Raw genomic sequence first — 19,595 nt, 5'->3', positions numbered from 1 at the left:
TCATTGAAAGAGTTGGATAAATCCCATTTTGCTTTCTGGGTGGATATCAATACCCTCCGAAGGTCCTATCGCGTCACAAACACAGTATTAAGTCTAATCCATTTCGCTGTTGTCAAGAATCCGGGGACCTACCTACTACGTATACGGTTTGTACATTGCATTGGGGACTTTTAGCGAACACTTACCGTGTTCCGCGGGATTGGAACACGGTAAGCGAACACTTACCGTGTTCCAATCCAGCGGTGTGAACGCATCACGTGAATACACGCCTCGCGCGTCGATGAGTCTCTTCTGGGTGTCACGCGACTCTCACACGGCACTTGAATGGCTCCAATGGCTTGTAGCGTCCTCTGCCGGCCCCAGGGTAAGGGGAAACGGAGTACAGTATCTCCCGACGAGGGGCCAAAGGGCAGCCACTCCGCTGCACCTTGTAATCTGCTCGGTGAGAGTTCGTCGCGACGTATCGTTTATTCATGTAGCGAGCGCGGGGTCCGTCAATTTTGAGGAAGGAATTCGCCAGGCCTAGTGACGACAATAGACGACTGCGCGGGCTGCGCACTCTGCTCCCTCATTACACTTTGACCTGGCGGGGCCGTGGTTGTTGTTCCTCGTGTTTATTTCAGCATCTGGTGGCTTTTTTTTTTTGGTTCTCTCACGTGCCGGTCATTTTTGAAGGCGAAATTCGCCGAAAGCTACGCAGGTAGTGATGGAATGTATGCATTAATAATGTCGCGACGAGAAACGCGTTCTGGGAATACCCCGAGTAGAATAAACTTTGGAGATGAGCGAAAATTCACCTTCAATGTCACTTGTTGATAAAATACAAGAAAGAAACGACCTAGAAGTAAAAGAAAAAAAAGTTAGGTAAGCCTACTGACGTGTCGTACTGTTTAGCGTGTTTTTGTTGCGTTTTTCACAAAAATTAAGTAGCTTTGGTTGCGTCAGGCAAAATATCTCTCCTTCAATCTGAATATTTGCTTCCTTTCTCTATGATACGCTCTATTATTGTAAGAACGTAGTCCTCCCCAGGGAAGGCTACTTTTTTTTTTTTTTTTTTACATCGCAATTGCCGTATTGATATCCGGAACGTCCTGAGTGGGCGACAACATCCGTCGGCTTTCGCCGTGGCCTACAACGGTTTTCACGTTTTAAGCGTAACGTACAGTTCGTTTAGGCTGACTTGCCTACATTTTCTCACTTTTTGCAGGTCTAAATGTGTTATTTTCTGTATTGCATACTGCGTACTGAAATCGCACGGCGACTGACAAGGTCGAACATAAAAGGTTTTAGCGATATAAAAACATCGACTCGAAATATTTTAGACTAATGGCTCGTTCACACTTGCGAAATAAGCACTCGCCGCCTACTAGATTCGATCGCCGTAAAAAGATCGGGCCGTTCACATTTGTTGCCGCCTGCGGAGTACGCGGCGCGAGCTTCTCGCAGTTTTCCGAACAGACGAGAGCTGACGAGAGCTCCCAAACCTCCTCCTTGCCATACAAAACAATAATTTAATTACAGTAATTGAATTAGAGTAATTTAATTACTTTTTTGTAATTTGTAATTGTAATTAATCATTTTCGGCCAGAAGGAATTGTAATTGTAATTTAATTACTTTCTAGCGTCAATGAATGCAAAATTTCAGGCACATTTACAATTACTTTTGCAAAACTTTGCTGCGCCAACGGAACCTCTCTGAAAGGCTCAACACTCGCACAAGCGGCCTAGCTCTCAGTGAAACACTCGCAGGAAGACATGGACTCCCACACACGCACAACATAAATAGTGTGGCATTGTTTGTTGTTTTGTTGCTAACACTTCGGGTTGAGAGACAATCCTCTTTAGAGTCTACCTCAACGGAGCCGTGTTGCGCCGGCTGCTGCGCGAGTAGAAAAAAATATCGTAAACATGCCAAAATACTGAAAGTACAAAGAATTGAGCAACAGATTTCAGTTGAGCTGGGTACTTTTAATTGTCTATGAAGTTTTTTTGCCAGTCTTTGGCGTTCTTCCAGTATTGTCGCATATTTGTATCTATAGTATTTTCAAGTTAATTCCCTGTTGGCTTTACTTCGTATATTTTTTTGCATTAGCATCTTGGAGACTGACCTCGCACCTCCGAATATTGTTACCAATGCTTCGGGAGCCCCGATTCGGTTCTTATACATTTCTGAACCATTATAATTTCAACTCAATGTAAATAATTTACCATACCATGATGTTTTTACGTGAATGCGGTTGTATTTGTGTGTGTGCATTTTATTCTTATGTGAAAACTTTTAAAATATTCATGTATGACTAATTGTCGCATTTTTATTTCCTGAGCTAACAAAACTCTGTCAACCCAATTTTGTCTTCAGCGATCTGGCGTCTTGCAGCATATGAACTAATTATTAATATTTATAAAAAAAATATAATATCGTAGTACTTCATTGCCCCATACTGTCAAGTTCCATTATTACTTTAACAAAATTCATAAAAGGAGAGTGCGACACGTGACATTTACGCAGCGATGCTTAAGCCTATTCGAACATTTGGGCAAGGAATGAACAAATACTTGGCGTTCTATACAATCGGTTTAAAGTTATATTAACCAAGTCGGGTCGCTCTCAGAAATAAGTATTTGTAAAGTAATTGCATTACTTTTTATAAGCAATTTGTAATTGTAATTAATTACTTTCACATAGAAGTAATTGTAGTTAAACTACTTTTGAAGCAAGGTATTTGTAATTGTAATTAATTTTATTTTGAAAGTAATTTACCTATGTATGCCCCTTTCCCGCGCGCGTCTCGTCGCTATCTCCGCCAGCTCGTCAGCGGGGATCTGACGTCAGCAAGCGCCACTTCCCCGTGCGCTCTGATTGGCTAGCGGCGAGAAAAATGTTTTTCCGGCGTTCAAAATTGGTCCCAGAGCGATCTTGTTCTCCGCCGGAAATTCTACCTGCTTTTGTCGCCGGGCGTCAGAATTCTCGCGGATCCGGATTAGAAGGGCGTAATTTGATGTGTTGAAAAAAAAAAAAAAACTCGATAGAAAGCTTAAAAGCTACACCAAAAAAAAAAAAAATGAAACTGGAAGGCGGTTATATTGCAGACGCCGAAAAGAACTCAGTAAAATTTGTAAGAAAGCAAGAACTTGAAAAAAGAAGGGAAAAGTCTGTGAGGCCCATCGGCACCACTCTTGCATCTGATATCAAAGCTGGCTTCAACCGAAACTTACGATTAAACTCATTCACTTTAAACAGTGCTCGCAAATCCGATTGTCCTTTTATACTCATGACGTAGAATGCAAGTGCCACAACGCCTTTCGAGAGAAGTTAAATAAATTATGACGCAGTATATTGCGAATGTGTGGCATATTTGAATCAGTCATTGACAAATTTACGTCCAGGACACTGACTTCCTTTCAGAATCTTTGAGCACCTTGGCGCGAAGTGTTTGAGTACAACGTTCAAGTCGTGTCGCGAGAGTAAACAGTAACGAAATTCATAACTATATTTACGAGACCGGAAGGGGTACTTTTTTGTGGGCATTTCCTTTCTTTGTTAACAGGGACTTCAGCAATCTTACTTACTTTTGACTTACTCCGCACAACGCACTTGTGTTGCTATAAATATGCCCTATGATGTTCACGACAACATGAACTCAGAAACACCGTAAAAGCGAAATAATTTAAGATAGAAGAACACTACATTCATCTGGTTCTTGAATATGATGGCTGAAGGGCCACCGCCGCTTTTTTAATAATCATTTGACACCAAAAACTCTAGTGCGAAAAAACGAAAAAAAAACACCTTTTAATTCGAAGTAAAAGACAGCAGTCGCAGTACGTCTCTTTCCAGACGTTCTCCTACTCCTGTTTTTTTCCTCCGAATTGAAAGTTTTGTTTTGTTCTCAACACAGTCTCAAGTGTTACATTATTATGAATTATCACCAGCTTACCTTCACACTCACCGATTTTTTTTTTTCGCTAACCAATTGCTTATTGTGAACGCCAGATAAGGCGACATTAAGGGCCGGTTGCACCAACGTCGCTTAGCGCAAAGCGGAGCTTAGCCGGGAACTTAAGCTTAGTTTCGGTTTCGTTCGGTTGCACCAAACTCGCTTATCGCTAAACCTAGCACTAAACTACGCTTAACTTAAGCGCCCAACATTGGGCGCTTTGCTTCTGGTTCTTTCTTAATCCTGGATTAAAAACATGGCGGCTGGTTTGTCACGGTCGACGCGGTGGACGAAATTGGTTGTGGAAAGTGTTTTAGGCTACATCAGCGTGAAAGTCTCGACAAAATGACTTTCGATTGTGACAAGGATGCAAAATATTGTCGCGTGAAGTGTTGATCGACCCCTGTTTTCAAGTTGGCTCTCCACTTTCAGGCCGTGTTAGCCCTAACCGAGAAACGTACGGAGCTGTGGGGCTCACGTCTGGGGGGCTATGTTGCGCTTTTTGCACTCCCAGGAGACTAGGGAGAGGGAAGTGACGTCAACGACACAGCAAACGCAGATTGGGTGTTGATTTCGTTTTCTTCTGTCAACATCCAATCTGCATTTGCTGTGTCGTTGACGTCACTTCCCTCTTCCAAGTCTCCTGGGAGTGCAAAAAGCGCAACATAGCACCCCTGTATTCCCGTTGGTTCTTCTGTCAACGAGCTTATTCGTATGTACTTACTAATTTTCGCATAGCTGTCACGTATTGTTATTTACCACCTTGTTTATCTACACTTGCAGCGCGTATCCTTCAATCTGATCAGCGCGTTGAATAGTGGCAGTACATGATCTCGGCGATCAGCTGATTGTCGACACCTCTGCCGTTTGCATTAGATTGCGGCGCTTTTAAGTAATAACAGCGAAAATTCAATTTCTTTCGTTTTCTGAGTTTTGAGACAATCTTCAGTGAATTTTCCTTATCTCGCGAGTAGAATCTTGGCTTCAGAAAACTGTATCGTTCCATAACTGTACCTTTTTTGGTGATCGCATTTTTTTTTTTTATATATATACTTTGCTTTATATCTTTCATTCGTTTCCCGAGAACGAGATACTGTTGTTTCCGAGTTGTGCTCTGTGATGGTGTTTTCCCTTTACTTTTGTCGTTTGTTGTCATTGTGACGATGGTTGAGACTATATACCGGAACACGTTTTCAATAAAATTCAGTTGAAAGTTGCGCCTTGTTGTGTCCTCCGTACTTTTTTGGTGATGGCGATTTTTTAGGAATATTTTGCTTTATATCTTTCATTCGTGGCGACGACAAATCGTAACGACTACTATGTTAGATTCGTGCATTGCTGTATCGGGGCAGGCTGGGGCAGGTGATGCGAAGAGACGACCGTTCTTATCGGCACGATGTGATGTACTAATGGGAGTTTTTTTTTTTTTTTTTTCTGAACTCGACAGTGTGAAACTGATGTCCGTTTGAGGCTGCAGCGGATGTTCAACGACGGTACAGTGCAGTTCTGTCACCTTGCTGATAGCAACGAGTACCGTCGATGCAAGGTCTCGTGACCTGACCTCTCGACGACTTCTATTCGACGATTTCCGGGCATTTTCGCAGCTGCCGTGGCGAGTTCGTCACTGTTTTGAACTTCATCGGTCTCAGGCTTGACTTGGTTTTAGTAGTCAGCTTACCTGCCTACTTATATCCATGATGTTTTGTCTTCAGCGATGTGGCGAGTAGAGTGTCCTTCTCGCGATCGGTGAGATTTGGGGCCCCCGATGGCTCCTTCGCCTCAAAATGTGAGCACGAAAACTACTATCACTGTCAAAATATCCTGTTATCAACCGATATTAAACACAAAATCACAGATGTAAAGAGCATTCGTGTTTATTTGAAGCTTTGACTTCTGTTATTGAAAGTTAAACGAAAAAATGATTGAATTTGGAGACCTTTAATTTGTTACTCACCGAAGAAATACAGCGAAAAGCAGACGCCGACGACTACTACTACGGCAGTTTTTTTTTTTCTTTTTGTTTTGTTTATATCACGTGATTCCTCGCCGCCAATCGTATTCGTCGCTCTGAGCGTTCCCTAGTTTGCTCTGTTTGTCCCTAGATTCCCTACGCAAATCCAGCGTTTAGCTAGGGGCGCGTCTGTAAAGCCGGCTTAACGTTGGTGCAACCGGAATTTAAACCCGTGCTTACCTAAGCTCGGTTAAGGGCGCTAAGCCGGCTTAGGAAAGCGCCGCTTTGGGTTAAGGTAAGCGGCGTTGGTGCAACCGGCCCTAAATAACGTTATGTCACTATCGATGTTGACCGCCCATAAGGCACGTGGTGGTCTAAATATGTGAAAACTTAATTTTTTTTATCTGTTTCACTCATATTTTATAAGAAGATAAACGGTGGAAGAGCAAGAAAAGGAGAGCGCCGGGAGCGTCGAATCACGGGACTCTCGTTGTGAAATTGTCTCTAAACACTGTTCGAACGCGCTCAAACTCCGAACGCCTGTGTCCGGCGTTCGAACGCTATACAGTTGGCTAGGAGCAGACGACGCTCTTGTTCTTTTCGGTTGGAGGGAGACAGTGGGTAGAGTAAAAGACATATATCCCTTCCTTCTGCACACTGCTGCTTCCAATCAAAATAAAAACTCTGACATCCTCGTGCAGTCTCATCCTCAGTTTTTTTTTTCTGAATAAGAAAGAAACCAGAATGTCTTTAGCTTTGCTGGTGTTCTCTTCTTTGTTCGTAATTCAGTGGATCAGATACCCGCAATCCGTTGTATTCTATTACAAGCAGCAGTAAGACGTCCGCCGAGTTTAGCAGGACAGAGATTACGTAATCGAAAGGGGCAAGGATAGAGGGAGTTCCACCAAATGTCTGGGGCAAAGTATTTTTTCTTTTTTGAATTTCTCTTTATATGAGATCGCGCGTATCTGTGGGTTGCAGAGAGGGACATTCTAGCTCGATGAACAGCGGTGGTGTGTACCTTTCCCGGCACACCCCGCCGTTCTTATCCACCCAATGACAGTAGACAAGTAAAATGTGTCTGCCGCAGATAATGGTCAAATTTCAGTTAAAACTGCTCCACATAAATACCACGAGGTACTTGCCACTCCATAGCGTAAATCCGAGGATAATGAAAGAAAAGACAGTGGCCATGACGACTTATGTATGTGACGTCCCGAGTGGCTGGTGCTAATTACGGTCTGAAAGGAGCTTCTATTGAATTCTTAAAGTTGGTTGGGCCACAAGTGTCAAGAAATTAACATTACGCGAAAAAAAGAAAGAAATGAGAGCAATATTGCGGGCGAGAGAATTTTTTGCAATTATGTGCTCGAAGTCCATGCCGTTGCGGGTCATTCCGGTTTGACCATATTGGTCGTAAAGGTGAAGCCCATCGACCTCTCATCCACGCGCCCAGTATGCCGAGCAAGAAAACAGGTGGAAAGGAGTTGACTGCTGACTGAATCGCGTCTCCCGCCATCGATATTGCTCTAATTTTTTTTCTTGCCTAAACTTACTTTTTTTGACACACGTGCCCCATTTAAATTGATAAAAAAAAAAAAAGATTTTTCTTTTTTTTTCAGGGGCTCTTTAACTTGTGTCTGACTACTAGGGCTTACTACTACTTCGTGTTTTTTCTTTTAGCACTGGTGGAAAGTTTTCAGCAGTGTATTTTTTAGACCTGCACAAACTTACCGAACTTTGAAGCGCATATCGACATGGGCACAAGAAGAATTTAGTGTAACACCTTTGTGCGACCCACGTCTCATACATTTTATCTGTTCATTGGTTTTATTTATAACTTGCATAAGCTGTGAGTTGAGTTCCTTGTTCATCGATCTTAAATTTATATGAAAGAGAGAACATCATCGATTTTTCTGTTGGCGATTGTATGACAGAATTACATTTGCTTATGTTTAATAAAAAAAAGTATCGCTTTAGAAAAGACAATAACAGTATTAAATCTTCCACGAATATTTTATTTTTTTTCAAATATGCTTCTTTACTTTGTGAACCAAACGATACCTTCACTGTAAAAGTTGTATATAATTAAAAACAATTCCATATCTCAAACAGAAACTGAAGTAAAATTAAACTGAGCATATATAATACCTTTGCTCAATCGACCTCGCTAGACGTATAAGAGAAGACACACATCTCCAGAGGTAATTGACAAGAGAAGTTAAACGCCTGCAGCTGATTATCAGTTTGTTGGAGGTTTAGAATGCAGGACAAGTTCTTCCCTCAAATCTCCCCACTCTCTCTACTTCAGAAGGTCAAGCCTTGGAGAGGAGGCGGGTTCTTTTTTTTTAGCTTTCGCTTTGCTAAAGTTAAGAGAGTAAAAGGCCCTGCGAGAACTGTTGTTCGGCATTCTTAATATGCGAAAGAGCACAGAAGTATTGTAGCTTCCCAATGACTTACTCACACCATAAGGAGCAAAATGTATGCAGCCTCCCGTTGGTTGTGTCTGTTCCACGATGAATTGAACGCATGTCCGATTAATGTTTGGTCTTGTTAAGCCAACGAATCTCTTGTTCAGGCAGGACAGCGATGTTGCAAGATGTGAAGCGAAGTGCAGCCACTGCCGCGCATACGCGTGAATGCCAGCGAGGAGCGCTCTGCTGTTTCACACCCAGGCCTTGCCCGCTGACTGTTAGGGTGCCCTGATTGCGTTCGAACTGTCGATGCTCTAGCGATTACAATACATGTTTAACCGCAAGATATTGGAAGGGGGGTCGCGAAGCGCCTGATAAAATTTAAACAATCTGAACATGACTTCTGTGCGGTGGCTTCAATAATACCCAATTAAGGGACGCAGCTAAAACTTGAGATGGAAAAGGATTGCGGCGTCCATTTCCCGACGTTGTCTTTACAAAGTATGCTATAACGCACAAACTCACTTAGTCAACAATCCTTCTGGCGCTGTGAGACGCTGCAAGGCGTGGTAGCTGCAGCGCATACGTGAGCTAGGTGACGCTGCGTGGATCTGCTATATCATAGCCTCCTCTATCCTCACAAAACCTGTCAGTTCGACGACGAAGCCATAAAGTGCCCGGTTGCAGATTTGGAGCGCGAAGATCTGGTAGCACTGAGAATTTCTTGGGGAACCTGGACGTCAGTGCACAGCTTTTGCACCGGCGAGGACCCGAAGCATCATTTTCAAACCCGACGAGGAAAGAAGCGGTAGAGCGAGGAACGCGAGGAGAACGAGCGGGCATCACATCGCACGAGAGAAGTGTGTTTCGGCGTCGCGCCGCTGCGGGGCGCCCGTCACGTGACTCTCCTCTCATCTGTTGTCTGCCGCTGCACCTTTTCCATTTCGGCGGCCACTTCTCGTGGCGATATGCCAGGCGTTGTCACTATAGACCTTTTCTGTGTACTCTCATCAACAGCAACCTAACAGGCGTATCCGGTATGGGCGATGAAAAAATAATCCAGCGTTTAAACCTGCAAATAGTAAAAAAATAAAGGGGAGGCAAAAGGAGAAAGCGTGACGGTTACGCTTATATCCTAAATGCCTTCTATTGGCGTGGCAAAGGCTAAAACACGTTTTCGCCCATACTGGAAGTGACGTCATTTCAATATGGCGGCGCACCTGCAGAAAAGGTCTATAGAGAAAGCTGTGACTATGTTCACTGACAGAATGTGAACGTCAAGGTGTGTCTTTCCAACGCCCAGCCTCCAGCACGCGCTCCATATCTCCCGCTGCGCTTCGGCTGCGCGCGCGCGCTCGAAGTGCATGTGGCGGGGTAGAGTTGACGAATCTAAGAAGCTCTCGCTCTTAGCTGCGAGTTGTTTTAGGGGCGCCCTCCTATGGTTCCCCCTTGTGAAGTAATTACCTTGCGAAAAACAAGTTCGATGGTGTTTGTAAATAGCATGGTGGAAGCCTGAAATCGTTGCGCTCTCAAAGCAACACTGCCAACACCGTCGAAATTAAAGTTCTTTCATTCCTCTTATTTCCGTCAATATTATACCCTTTCTGACGTCTTAGTCAGCTTTTGGCCAATCGTGGAAGGCCGACCACAGCGACGCTTTCGGTCGCGCACGTCTCCAATAGTCGGGGCAACTGAAGCTGCTCCGTGCTGTTATCACATTGTCGGTGTGACTATTGTAGCTTCGTGCGATTTACCTACATCTCCTACACTTGTGCAGGGAAGTCTAGGGCGGTGTACGTCATGTAATATCTGAATAAACTTACAGGAAGTACTCTGCAGTACACTCTTCTGCACCGGTGCAGGAAGTGCAGGTGCACCGAACGAAGCTACTCATGTCGTTTGTGGGAGCGGTGAGCGCTGTTCCGGCTCCTATATGACCATCCAAGCAGCCGAGCTTGCACGCTCTATTCGGAGCGCAAGTTCGTCAACTCCTTTTGCAGGGTTTGTGGTGACGTCAGCAAGCCGAGCTCTGATTCACTTTGATGGAAGGATAGCGGCTAGACGTCAAGGCAGCTTGCGTTGAAATCTACCCATTAATATTCAATCTGTGCCAATCAAAGCTCGGCGTTTTGACGTCACCACAGCGACTTCATAAAAAGCAGATGAACTTGCGCTCCACATGGGTAAGCCTCGGAAGTCCGTAGGTGGTTCCGAAGTACGCAAATTTCAGTTACGTCGCGCTGGGGAGGCTCGTCGTAGACAAAGTACGGATGAGGCACGGGAGCGGAATTGAGAGAGGAGGCGAAGATGGCGTGAAAGTCCTCAGAGTCGCGCCCAGCAGGCGGTTCACAAGCGACAACTGCGCTACAATAATGCCGAATTACACGAGGGTCAAGTCACTGTAGCTGTGGCGCACGTTAGGCGGTAGCGTAAATGTACTCGGATTTGTTTTGCCTTGACAGCAGTGGGCCGCGAGCCGGGCGTCGCTGAAAAGGCCATGGCAGTCCGCGAAACACAGTCTTTTAGTTGTATTTAATAGGAAACCCTCGCTCTATATGAGCAGCTTGATAAAGCAGATGATATCAAACCCTTCCCGGAGCTCTATTGAAACTTCTGTTTCTGATTCGATTGTACAGGCACCCCAAGTTAGGTTATGACTAGAATTCAACATTTTCGGTATATACCGATATACCCCTAAAATGAACTCCGCAGCTGGTTTTCACAATATCACGGAGCTGTCCTTGAACGTTATGACTTTGACGTTTCAGAAAACTGTGACCATTCATAATTTATAGAAAAAGCACACCCCCAACTACAAGGAAATAATAAACCTCTGAACCACGGAACCCTTAGTTACAAACCTAGAATGAATACGCGTGTTCCGAAATGTCAGAACACGCTCTGGATATAACCTTTCCTAACTCGCTCTACAAGTAGTATTTTCTACTTCCCGTGGAACAGTAACACCATGGGGTTTGATCTAATGTTAGGCCATTACTGTCTCTTTACAGGTGAACTTCGTTCTCTTTCTTAACATCACGCGGGTTCTGTTCGCTAAACTCTTCGCTTCACAGACGCCTCAGGCACGAAAGTACCGCTACAGGTAAGAAGCAGTCGGTCCGTAAGAATGACCCCTACGTACTGCTCGGTGCCTGACCCGTTCATACTGAGATTGGCCCGTCTCTTCTTTTCTGGATTTGTTAAATGTCCCCCCCCCCCCCCCTAACGCATGATAGCTCCTCGTATTCTTTCCTGATTTAAAATTTTGCCCTTATGTTATTTTTTGCTAGCAAAAAAACATATAGTGTATCGCTTTTGTGTGTCTGCTTTCAAATACGTTTTTATAAGTATTATTTTTTGCACAAAGTTCATCAAGGCGACTTGGGAAGTTCGTTTGCATTCAGGTCAGTCAAAATTAACCGAACGTGACAAAGCAAACACCAAAAGTCTAAAGAGTCAAGTAGGGTTTCTCTGAAGAACCTTTTTGTTGCAGTCTCCCTGCTGATGAAGATAAACGGCGGCTGAATAAGCAAACCTACACTCTCAAAAATAGGGGGTGTAATATTCCCAAGCAAAATAAATCTACACTCCCAATAGAAAACAATTTACCGCAAAACTAAACTATTCATTACAAAACTAATTCTCAGCCCCCGTGTAGCCCTAGCGACGTGAACCATGTGTGGAAGCTTCAAACTAACCGTTGTCTCAGTCAAAAGTTATTGGTGATTTTCTAAAAAAAATGGCAGTCAGAAACTTGGGCACGTTTTCGCCCCTTTTTCTGTACCTGGCGCCAATCAGCTGCATGCATTATAATAGCTGCATCGGCCACCATTTTCCCATTAAAAATATCAGAATATCTGTTATAGCTATTGAATAAGATACACGGTTACTTCAAAAGCTTTGGCCGCTAGGGCTACATTTGGCCGTGGAAAGATTGCTTGGTCATGCCTATTTTATCTTTGTGGTAAAAAACAAGAACCATTGTAAATTGTTTTTGGGGCTCCCTGTACTTACATCTTTTGTCCGATATATTACACCCGAAACATGAAAGCCGTTTAACGTCGAATTTGAGCGAAGCTCTTGAGGAAGAAAAAGGGAAGGTACGGAGAGGGGGCTATGCCCCTCTCCCTCTACTGCTCGCCCTCCATTTAGGGGAAAAATGTTCGCTAAATTTAGCGGAAAAAAAATTACCCGCTGAATTTACAGGGGGAAATTTTTCCGCTAGATTTAGCGGGGGATTTTTCCAGCTAAATTTGGCGGGGAGATTTTTCTCTAATTTGGAGGGGAAATTTTTGCGGTAGATCTATCGTTGAATTTTTTTCCGCTTTATATAGCGGGTATTTTTTTCCGCTAAATTTAGTGGGGAAATTCTTCCGCTAAATTTAGCGGGGAAACACGTAGCGCAGAAATTTTCCCGCTAAAGTTAGCGGGTAAAAGTTTCCGCTAAATTTAGGGAAAAGTTTCCGCTAAATTTAGTGGGGAAATTTACCCATCATGCACCGCGCGGTTACGCCGACGCCGCTCAAGCCGGAAACGGGCGCCTTAGAGCTGCGCTATAAAAAAATACATCTCGCCCCTCAGTTCACGGACATTGAACCGACGATACCAACTTTCACGAGCGTCCTTATAGTCGAGTGATACAACTTATTAAAATATATTATGTACACATTAAGGACTACATGAAAATTCTTAAAGTTTTGGTGAACCTGCTGCAAAAACCTCAGCACTTTTTTTTTTATTTCTGTGGTTTATGGTATGTACCTGCATTAGCTCTTTAGTAAGTTACGCAACACAGCTATCAAGACGCTCGTAAATAATGGTATCGTCAGTGGACGCTTCGCTGAAATGTAGTTTTTGGGGTAAACACCTTTCCAAAAAACGCTCCTAAGTCGCCGCCATATTTCTGATGCGGCTGGTGTGACTCTCGCGTCCTCTATCAGCTAAAAATTTTCTGGCACTCTCTCGGACTGTGAAGACCAGCTGAGCGCGGTTTTCTACCTACGTTTTTCCGGTTTCGCATTCGACGTTTTCTCGGCCCTCTTGAAAGTTTCCACTTGATTTTTTTTATGCGTGCTGCGTACCCTTTTTGTGTTATCTTCCATTGTGAGAAATAAGGCTGGTAAGTGCTTGCCATTCAAGCTTTTCTGTTTGACGTTCACGGGAAACGAACGAGGTGAAGGACCTCGAACGACCCTTGACGCGATTTTGCGAACATTGTTCTCAACTCTTTCAGAGCTAATCCGCGTAGAATCTTCAGTCATATTCAAAAATAATTGTCCGGGTTGGGGTGAGAGACGGGTCAGTCGCGCTCATTCCTCTGCCGTTATGCGGTTATGAAAAAAGGAAGCTCTCCCCAAAACCTGCCCCAAAACGAAGTCAATTCGGATTCCGTCCGATCGTCAATATGTGACTGTCGTCGACTGTGACTGTGTTATTTGAGAACTTTTTCAAATAAATTCTTTTCTGATAACGTTGCATCGTGTGATATGTACGATATATTGTTGGAATGTTAACACTTCCTCAATTGTATGTCCGTGTCCTGTCCATCGGTGAACACGTTATTTGCGAGTGTGAAAAATGCATGCCTTTCGGCCCTCTTCTGGTGCAATTCATTTTTGACAGCAAAGCCTTTGTCGATTCACATGCGGCGAGTCCCGCAGCGCGTCAAAACTTATAGTAAGAAATAAACAAATAACTACAGCTATACATTTCAGTCTCATTCGTTCTGTCGCGCGTGTACCCAAAAACAATAGTTTACACTTTTTTTTTATTTTGCTTTTTGCCTTTTTTCAAGTGTGGCACAATGCTTTCTCAATGTCCTCGGGAACATACATGCACCACGAAACACGAAATATAGCGGGAAAAGACGAGAATTTAGCCTCCAGCAGCGTTTGAAACTGCGCCTACGCGGGCTGCGCCTATTGAAATCACAGTCCACTTGGTTAGTGTTAGGCGGGACGCCCAGTGAGAGTCTAGCCTCAAACTCAGTGACTGGGCTCGAAAACGGTTTGTTGCCCCTGGGGTCGAGCGTTTTTTTGAGAGGTGTGTATGATGCAAGGGGGGTAAGCACTACTACACGATATCTGAGAGTGTGGAACGGCAGTGAGGATTCCATTCAGTTTGTAAATTGTATTTTAGCTGCCTGAAAATTTGAAAGATGTAAATTTCAAAATAGAAGAAGTGTAAAAGTTATTCTGCTATTTATTTTAAGCGGCCGACTCCTTGCGGTGACAGTTTTTGTTGTTGTTTAGAAAGGACGCTTACGATAATTACAATAATAACCTACTAGACTGTAATACATCACTTTTTAGACTTTATTTTTTCGTATGTAGTTTTTCGCAAACAATTTTCAAAAATGAAGCAAAATTTAGTGGCATTTTTTTCTTATTGGGAGTGCAGCGATTGCGTAATTCTTAGTCAACTGTGTCCTGACACGCTCGTGTTATTTTTGATGAGGTGACCAGGTATGCAACTGCATGACACTGCTTGTATTTATTTTTTACAAATAAGGAACAGGACTCCGTTTTGGAAGTCAACCTGACATCGGGCAACCTGAAAATGTTCTAGCACGAAAGATTCTTTTTCAATTTACCCCATAGCTCGAAGTTTTCGCTTGAGCTTGGAACTCAGAATTGGCGAGTTTGTGAGACGTTTGTTTTGCTTCATTTCTTTTTTTTCATTCAAAAATAAAAAGGGCAGCGCAATTACAGGCTGCAGTAAAAACGGCCCTATATTTCATTTGCATGTATCGCGAGATAAGTGTGAGTGAATACATTCACTCGACAGAATTATTCTAGTCGTTACGAAAAACAGTAACGAAATCCGTTATACTCGTTACTTATAAAATAAAGGAACGCGTTAGCGGAAAGCGTTACATCAAAATAAAAGCAACGAGTTACCGTTACAGATAAAAAGTAACGCACGTTACGCCCGCGTTACTTCGTATTTTATCAATTGACGGTAAGACCGTTTTTGTTTTGTCTACAGCGTTTTTCGACACTGGGACAAAGGGGGTGGACGCTGGGGTTTTCTAAAATGGGACATTTTTCGCGGGGAAGAGAAGCCCAAACTTTTTAAGGTATGCGGAATGAGTGCAGTAAACAAATAATTGGCCCCTATACTTGGTTTCAGCTTAAGTCCGAACGCAACCGACGCGACGGGCTAGCGGGAGCGATCGAGCAGCGTCAATTGTTTTTGTTTGTGACTGGTTCAGCGACGATAGAAAACGTACAGAAACATAAGGAACGCCTTGATAGTGCCCTTCTGACGCTGTCATATCGGTCCTATCAGCTCTATCGCGTCGCCTGCGTCTAGAATTAAGGTGAAACGAAGCATACAAACACGAAAAAAATGCAAGTGTACATTTTTATAGGTTTCGCGAAGAAGACACAGGGAGTAACGTAACTAAGTTACCCGTTACTCGAAATAAGTAACGTAAGAACGTTACCCGTTACTCGAAATAAGTAACGTAAGAACGTTACCCGTTACCGTCTTGAAAACGTTACGAGTACGCCACTACGTTACCGAAAAAGTAACGGGTTACTGGTAAAAACGCCGTTGCTTAAAACGCTTTAGCGCCAACACTGCTAAACTAAAACTCGGCGTTCAAATGGCACAGCGCTAAAAACCTTTGGCAAAGCGTACTTTCTTGCCCATCATCTAGCAGATTATTGCCCGGGGAAAATACTCGAATCTACAGTATGTAAATCGCTGTGGTACAAACTGCACCAGTGAGCTTCGTAACAAAAATTATTATACTTCTGCTCCACATAGTTAAGCATATTGTGGTCCACTCTATCAGGCAGTAACGGTTTTCGCTGATACCGAAATATACATGAAAATTGAGCGCTTGGATGAAACTCATCAAAACCATTAGTTCCTCTACGTCACAAGAATTCACTACTAAAAAGTTTGTGAGTTTAATTTCCGGCTAAACACGAAATCAGCAAATCACGGTGGACAACAAAAACATTGCAGCAAACGACGAAGTTTATTATGCAATTGGATAAAACAAACGACAGATGTGAGGTTGTGGGGAAAGCGAAACGCCATCCTCACTGTCCTATACCTGCATTGTTTTATTTGGTCAAATCGTATTTTGAGTTGTGTGATTCCTCAGACCCTTCGATTGTTCGACTAGATTGACCGCTTCCGTGTTCTGCACGACTCCGAACTCACAGACCTTTTTAGTGATCATCAAAGTCTTCCTTTTTTTTTGTTATCGAGTCAGTCATGGCTACACAATCTCTGAACGTCAGCACCTGACCTCGTTAACGGGGAGTTGAAATGCTGTTTTCCAGGAAATGGTTCAAGTCCACGCTGGTTCTTGTCCCATTGTTCGGAGCGCACTATACTTTCCTACTCGGAATGTCCTTGGCTGCCGCGGGGGACCGCGTCGAGTTGATATGGCTCTACGTTGACCAGCTCTTCTCTTCATCTCAGGTAAGCGACGCACTCCCGTCCTCTGGAGTGGCCCTCCAAGTTTTTTTTTATTCACCGTCGTTGAAGACTTAACATAAAGTACCCACTTTAAAGAGCCGATTACCTATAGGTTGGGATCAGTTGTGCCGCTGAGCTTTCGATAATGATGGCGATGGCGTTGCCAACGGCCTGGAAGGTTTGTTTATAAAGGGGTGTTATGGTTTTGAATTGCAGAATTTCATCCTAACCGAAGCTATAACTCCGATGTCACCTTGAAAGGTGAAGCGTACAACGGTCAAAGAGAGTTGGTCTAGTTGGCCGGCCCAACTTGCCGAAAGCTGGGCCGGCCGCACAACACTATTGGAAACAAAAAGAACAACCAAGAACAAGATAGCCGCGAATGCTTAAAACCAACAAAACAAGGAAAATAAACGGCACAAACCGATGACATGGCAAGGCTGACACGACGTCGCGTGCCTGGTAGGATTCTGGGTCTTTCCATGCCAAAGGAGACGCTGCAATCGTTCCATGTCTGGGATATGTACGATAAATTTAATTTGTATAACAGAAGCATCTGAACTCAAAGAAAAGTTTTTTTTTCCTGAAATTGTTCTTATCCTTATTTTTGCTGATATCAAGCTCTAAATTTCAGAAATTCGCATAAAACTCATGTAGTTAAGGAAAAAAACAAAAAACAGTGAAAAAAACGGTGCCGTACGCCACAACTTTAGGTGGGCGACTACTGACTTAATAATGTGCCTCACACTCAGACATTGCAAGACGCCAATTCTAATCCAAATAAGAGCTCGAAACAAAAAAGAGACTTTACGAGATTTTTGTTTCTTTGTTTCTGTTATTCAACTTGAATTGGGGTAATAGGTACAATACTTTTTGTTCTAATAATTAATAATTGAATTCTTTGTATTAAGCTTTCAAACTCTCGCTTTGTTGCCTTTATTAAAATGACAAAAACTATTATGCAGGCAGAAACACCCATATTGAGGGCCAGAAAAACAATGTGAGCAACGGTGCCAGCAACTTTCAAAATACCCACAAGTTCAACCCACCTCATCTCTTCAAAGACAAAAAAAAAATTGTTATTGTTATTTCTTTTGGTCTTTTAAAGGGGAGTCTCTGATTTTTCCTCCAGGCGCCCAATTCGTGGGCGACGCACGCCGGCGTTCGCCAGCGACCCGTCAACGTTGTCAGACGCCGACGCAAAGTCTTCAACGCTCTCCTGAAAAGACGCTTTGTTCAGTTGAAGCGGACACTATCATCACTTCAATGCATCCGTATCCTCTTAACGTTACGCAATAATGCTGCCGTCTCAATTTTACTCTATTTCTGCCCGCGTAATTGAGGACGAACAGGCCTGCGTTGTCCGCTTCCAGAGTTTGGAAATGCATACTGCGCTTCAGCCTCGTCTTTCGTATGTTCAAGTATAAAGAAATGCAATCCAGACCGGATAGCTCTTCACCAATGCGAAATCATAAGGGTGATGCCACTTCCCCATTGGATTTAAGAGGGAAGTAAATAGGAGTATACGATCGTCTATTCCTGGTCATAACTGATTCCACGGGCCCTAAGCACCATTCAAATCTAAAAGTTACAATCACGCCACGGTGATCTCAGTATTGAAAGCATGATGAAAGGTCGGGGCACAACCCTATCTGAGCATATTTTCCCGCTCAGGCAGACCAAAACAGCGGTGTCAGCGCAGGGACGATGGGTGCTCGCCGGCCAATACGCCTCGCAAGTGGGCTCATTTTCGTCTTCTGCGCATGAGAAAGGAAGTAGCGGTGACGTCAGAACGCGATTGGCTGATCGCGACCCCCTATTTCAGCGTCGTCTGCTCCTTTGCAACGTCGTTTGCGTCTGTTTTACCTTTCCTGCGGAAGTCGAGCGAGCTCGACTTCGCCTTTCAGAGAGGGCAGACGAAATAATTTGAGCGGTACGTTGTTTTTTTCTAACTAGCAGACGCGCATCAAGGAGGGAAGTCAAAGGTCTCACTGGCGAGGTGTCCCGAGGCGCCGAGGTATGTTTGGTAAGAACAGAGAGTGAGGGTGGCTAGTGTCCGCAAGTTCCCTCCCAAATAATTTTTTCCTCCTTTCGTGTGCGGCGAGACCCCTCATTCTTTAACGGCGTCGGCGGGTTGGCGTAGTTAACCTCGTCTGCTTTACGTCTGCTAGTCAAAGCGATGGCTGCTTTACCTTTCCTGCGTCTGTCGGAGATTCACCGCTTTTTCACCGGCGAGAGTCACCGTTGCCTCGGGAAACAAGGAGATAACAAGAGGAAGAAATTGACCTCTTAATCTAAAACTGAGGTCAGCGATCAAAGTATAATACGGGAAGAGTTCACAAGGGTCGCGCGGGCATATTCCATTCAGCACACCAGCCGGTCGTTGGCAGACGGTCGCCAAGTCGCGGAGTGCCTGCTAGGCCTAACTGCCGTGCTCGCTTGGTCGCGTTCGGTGGAATCTTGGCCGTTGGAGCTTTTCCCGGGTGTTTGTGGATCCAGCGTTCTTGTTCGTCGTGGTCTGTTTCAAGTACTTTTTACTTTTTTCCTTGCTGCTTGAAGTCGGGACGCGTGAGAAGCGTACGTGGAAAAATAAACGTCCGTGGGTCGTCGCGACCGCGACGCTGTCGGCCATGCTGATTTGATCGTAAGAAGTGCTTAGACAGCTTCGGAGCTGTCGTAGGATTTCGTCGTAACCTGCGCAAAACGTACGAAAATTTCGTTTCGTGAATACGAATTTGTTCTTAAGTTATGTCTTACGCACATTTTTGGCGTAAGATCGTTTCGTGAATCTGGCCTCTGCACTTCCGAAAGTCGCTGGAAAGGTAAGACAGACGCAGACGACGTTGCAAGCAG

At 44.0% G+C, this 19,595-nt stretch overlaps 1 protein-coding gene across 1 annotated transcript in view; it reads left to right on the top strand.

Moving 5' to 3' along the window:
- The window catches only part of LOC115328052 (parathyroid hormone/parathyroid hormone-related peptide receptor), a 292,861-nt gene that overhangs the window by 209,175 nt on the left and 64,091 nt on the right, over positions 1 to 19,595 (top strand). Inside the window, exons 9-10 of the mRNA XM_042292197.1 lie at positions 11,315 to 11,406; positions 16,604 to 16,745. Coding sequence (XP_042148131.1) covers positions 11,315 to 11,406; positions 16,604 to 16,745 — 234 coding nt within the window. The remainder of the gene's footprint in view (positions 1 to 11,314; positions 11,407 to 16,603; positions 16,746 to 19,595) is intronic.

This window comes from Ixodes scapularis, unplaced genomic scaffold (genome assembly GCF_016920785.2).
Source record: "Ixodes scapularis isolate PalLabHiFi unplaced genomic scaffold, ASM1692078v2 PGA_scaffold39__5_contigs__length_11793443, whole genome shotgun sequence".
In the NCBI taxonomy this organism is placed as follows: Eukaryota; Metazoa; Arthropoda; class Arachnida; order Ixodida; family Ixodidae; genus Ixodes; species Ixodes scapularis.
This window is presented reverse-complemented; position numbering and strand designations above follow the sequence as displayed.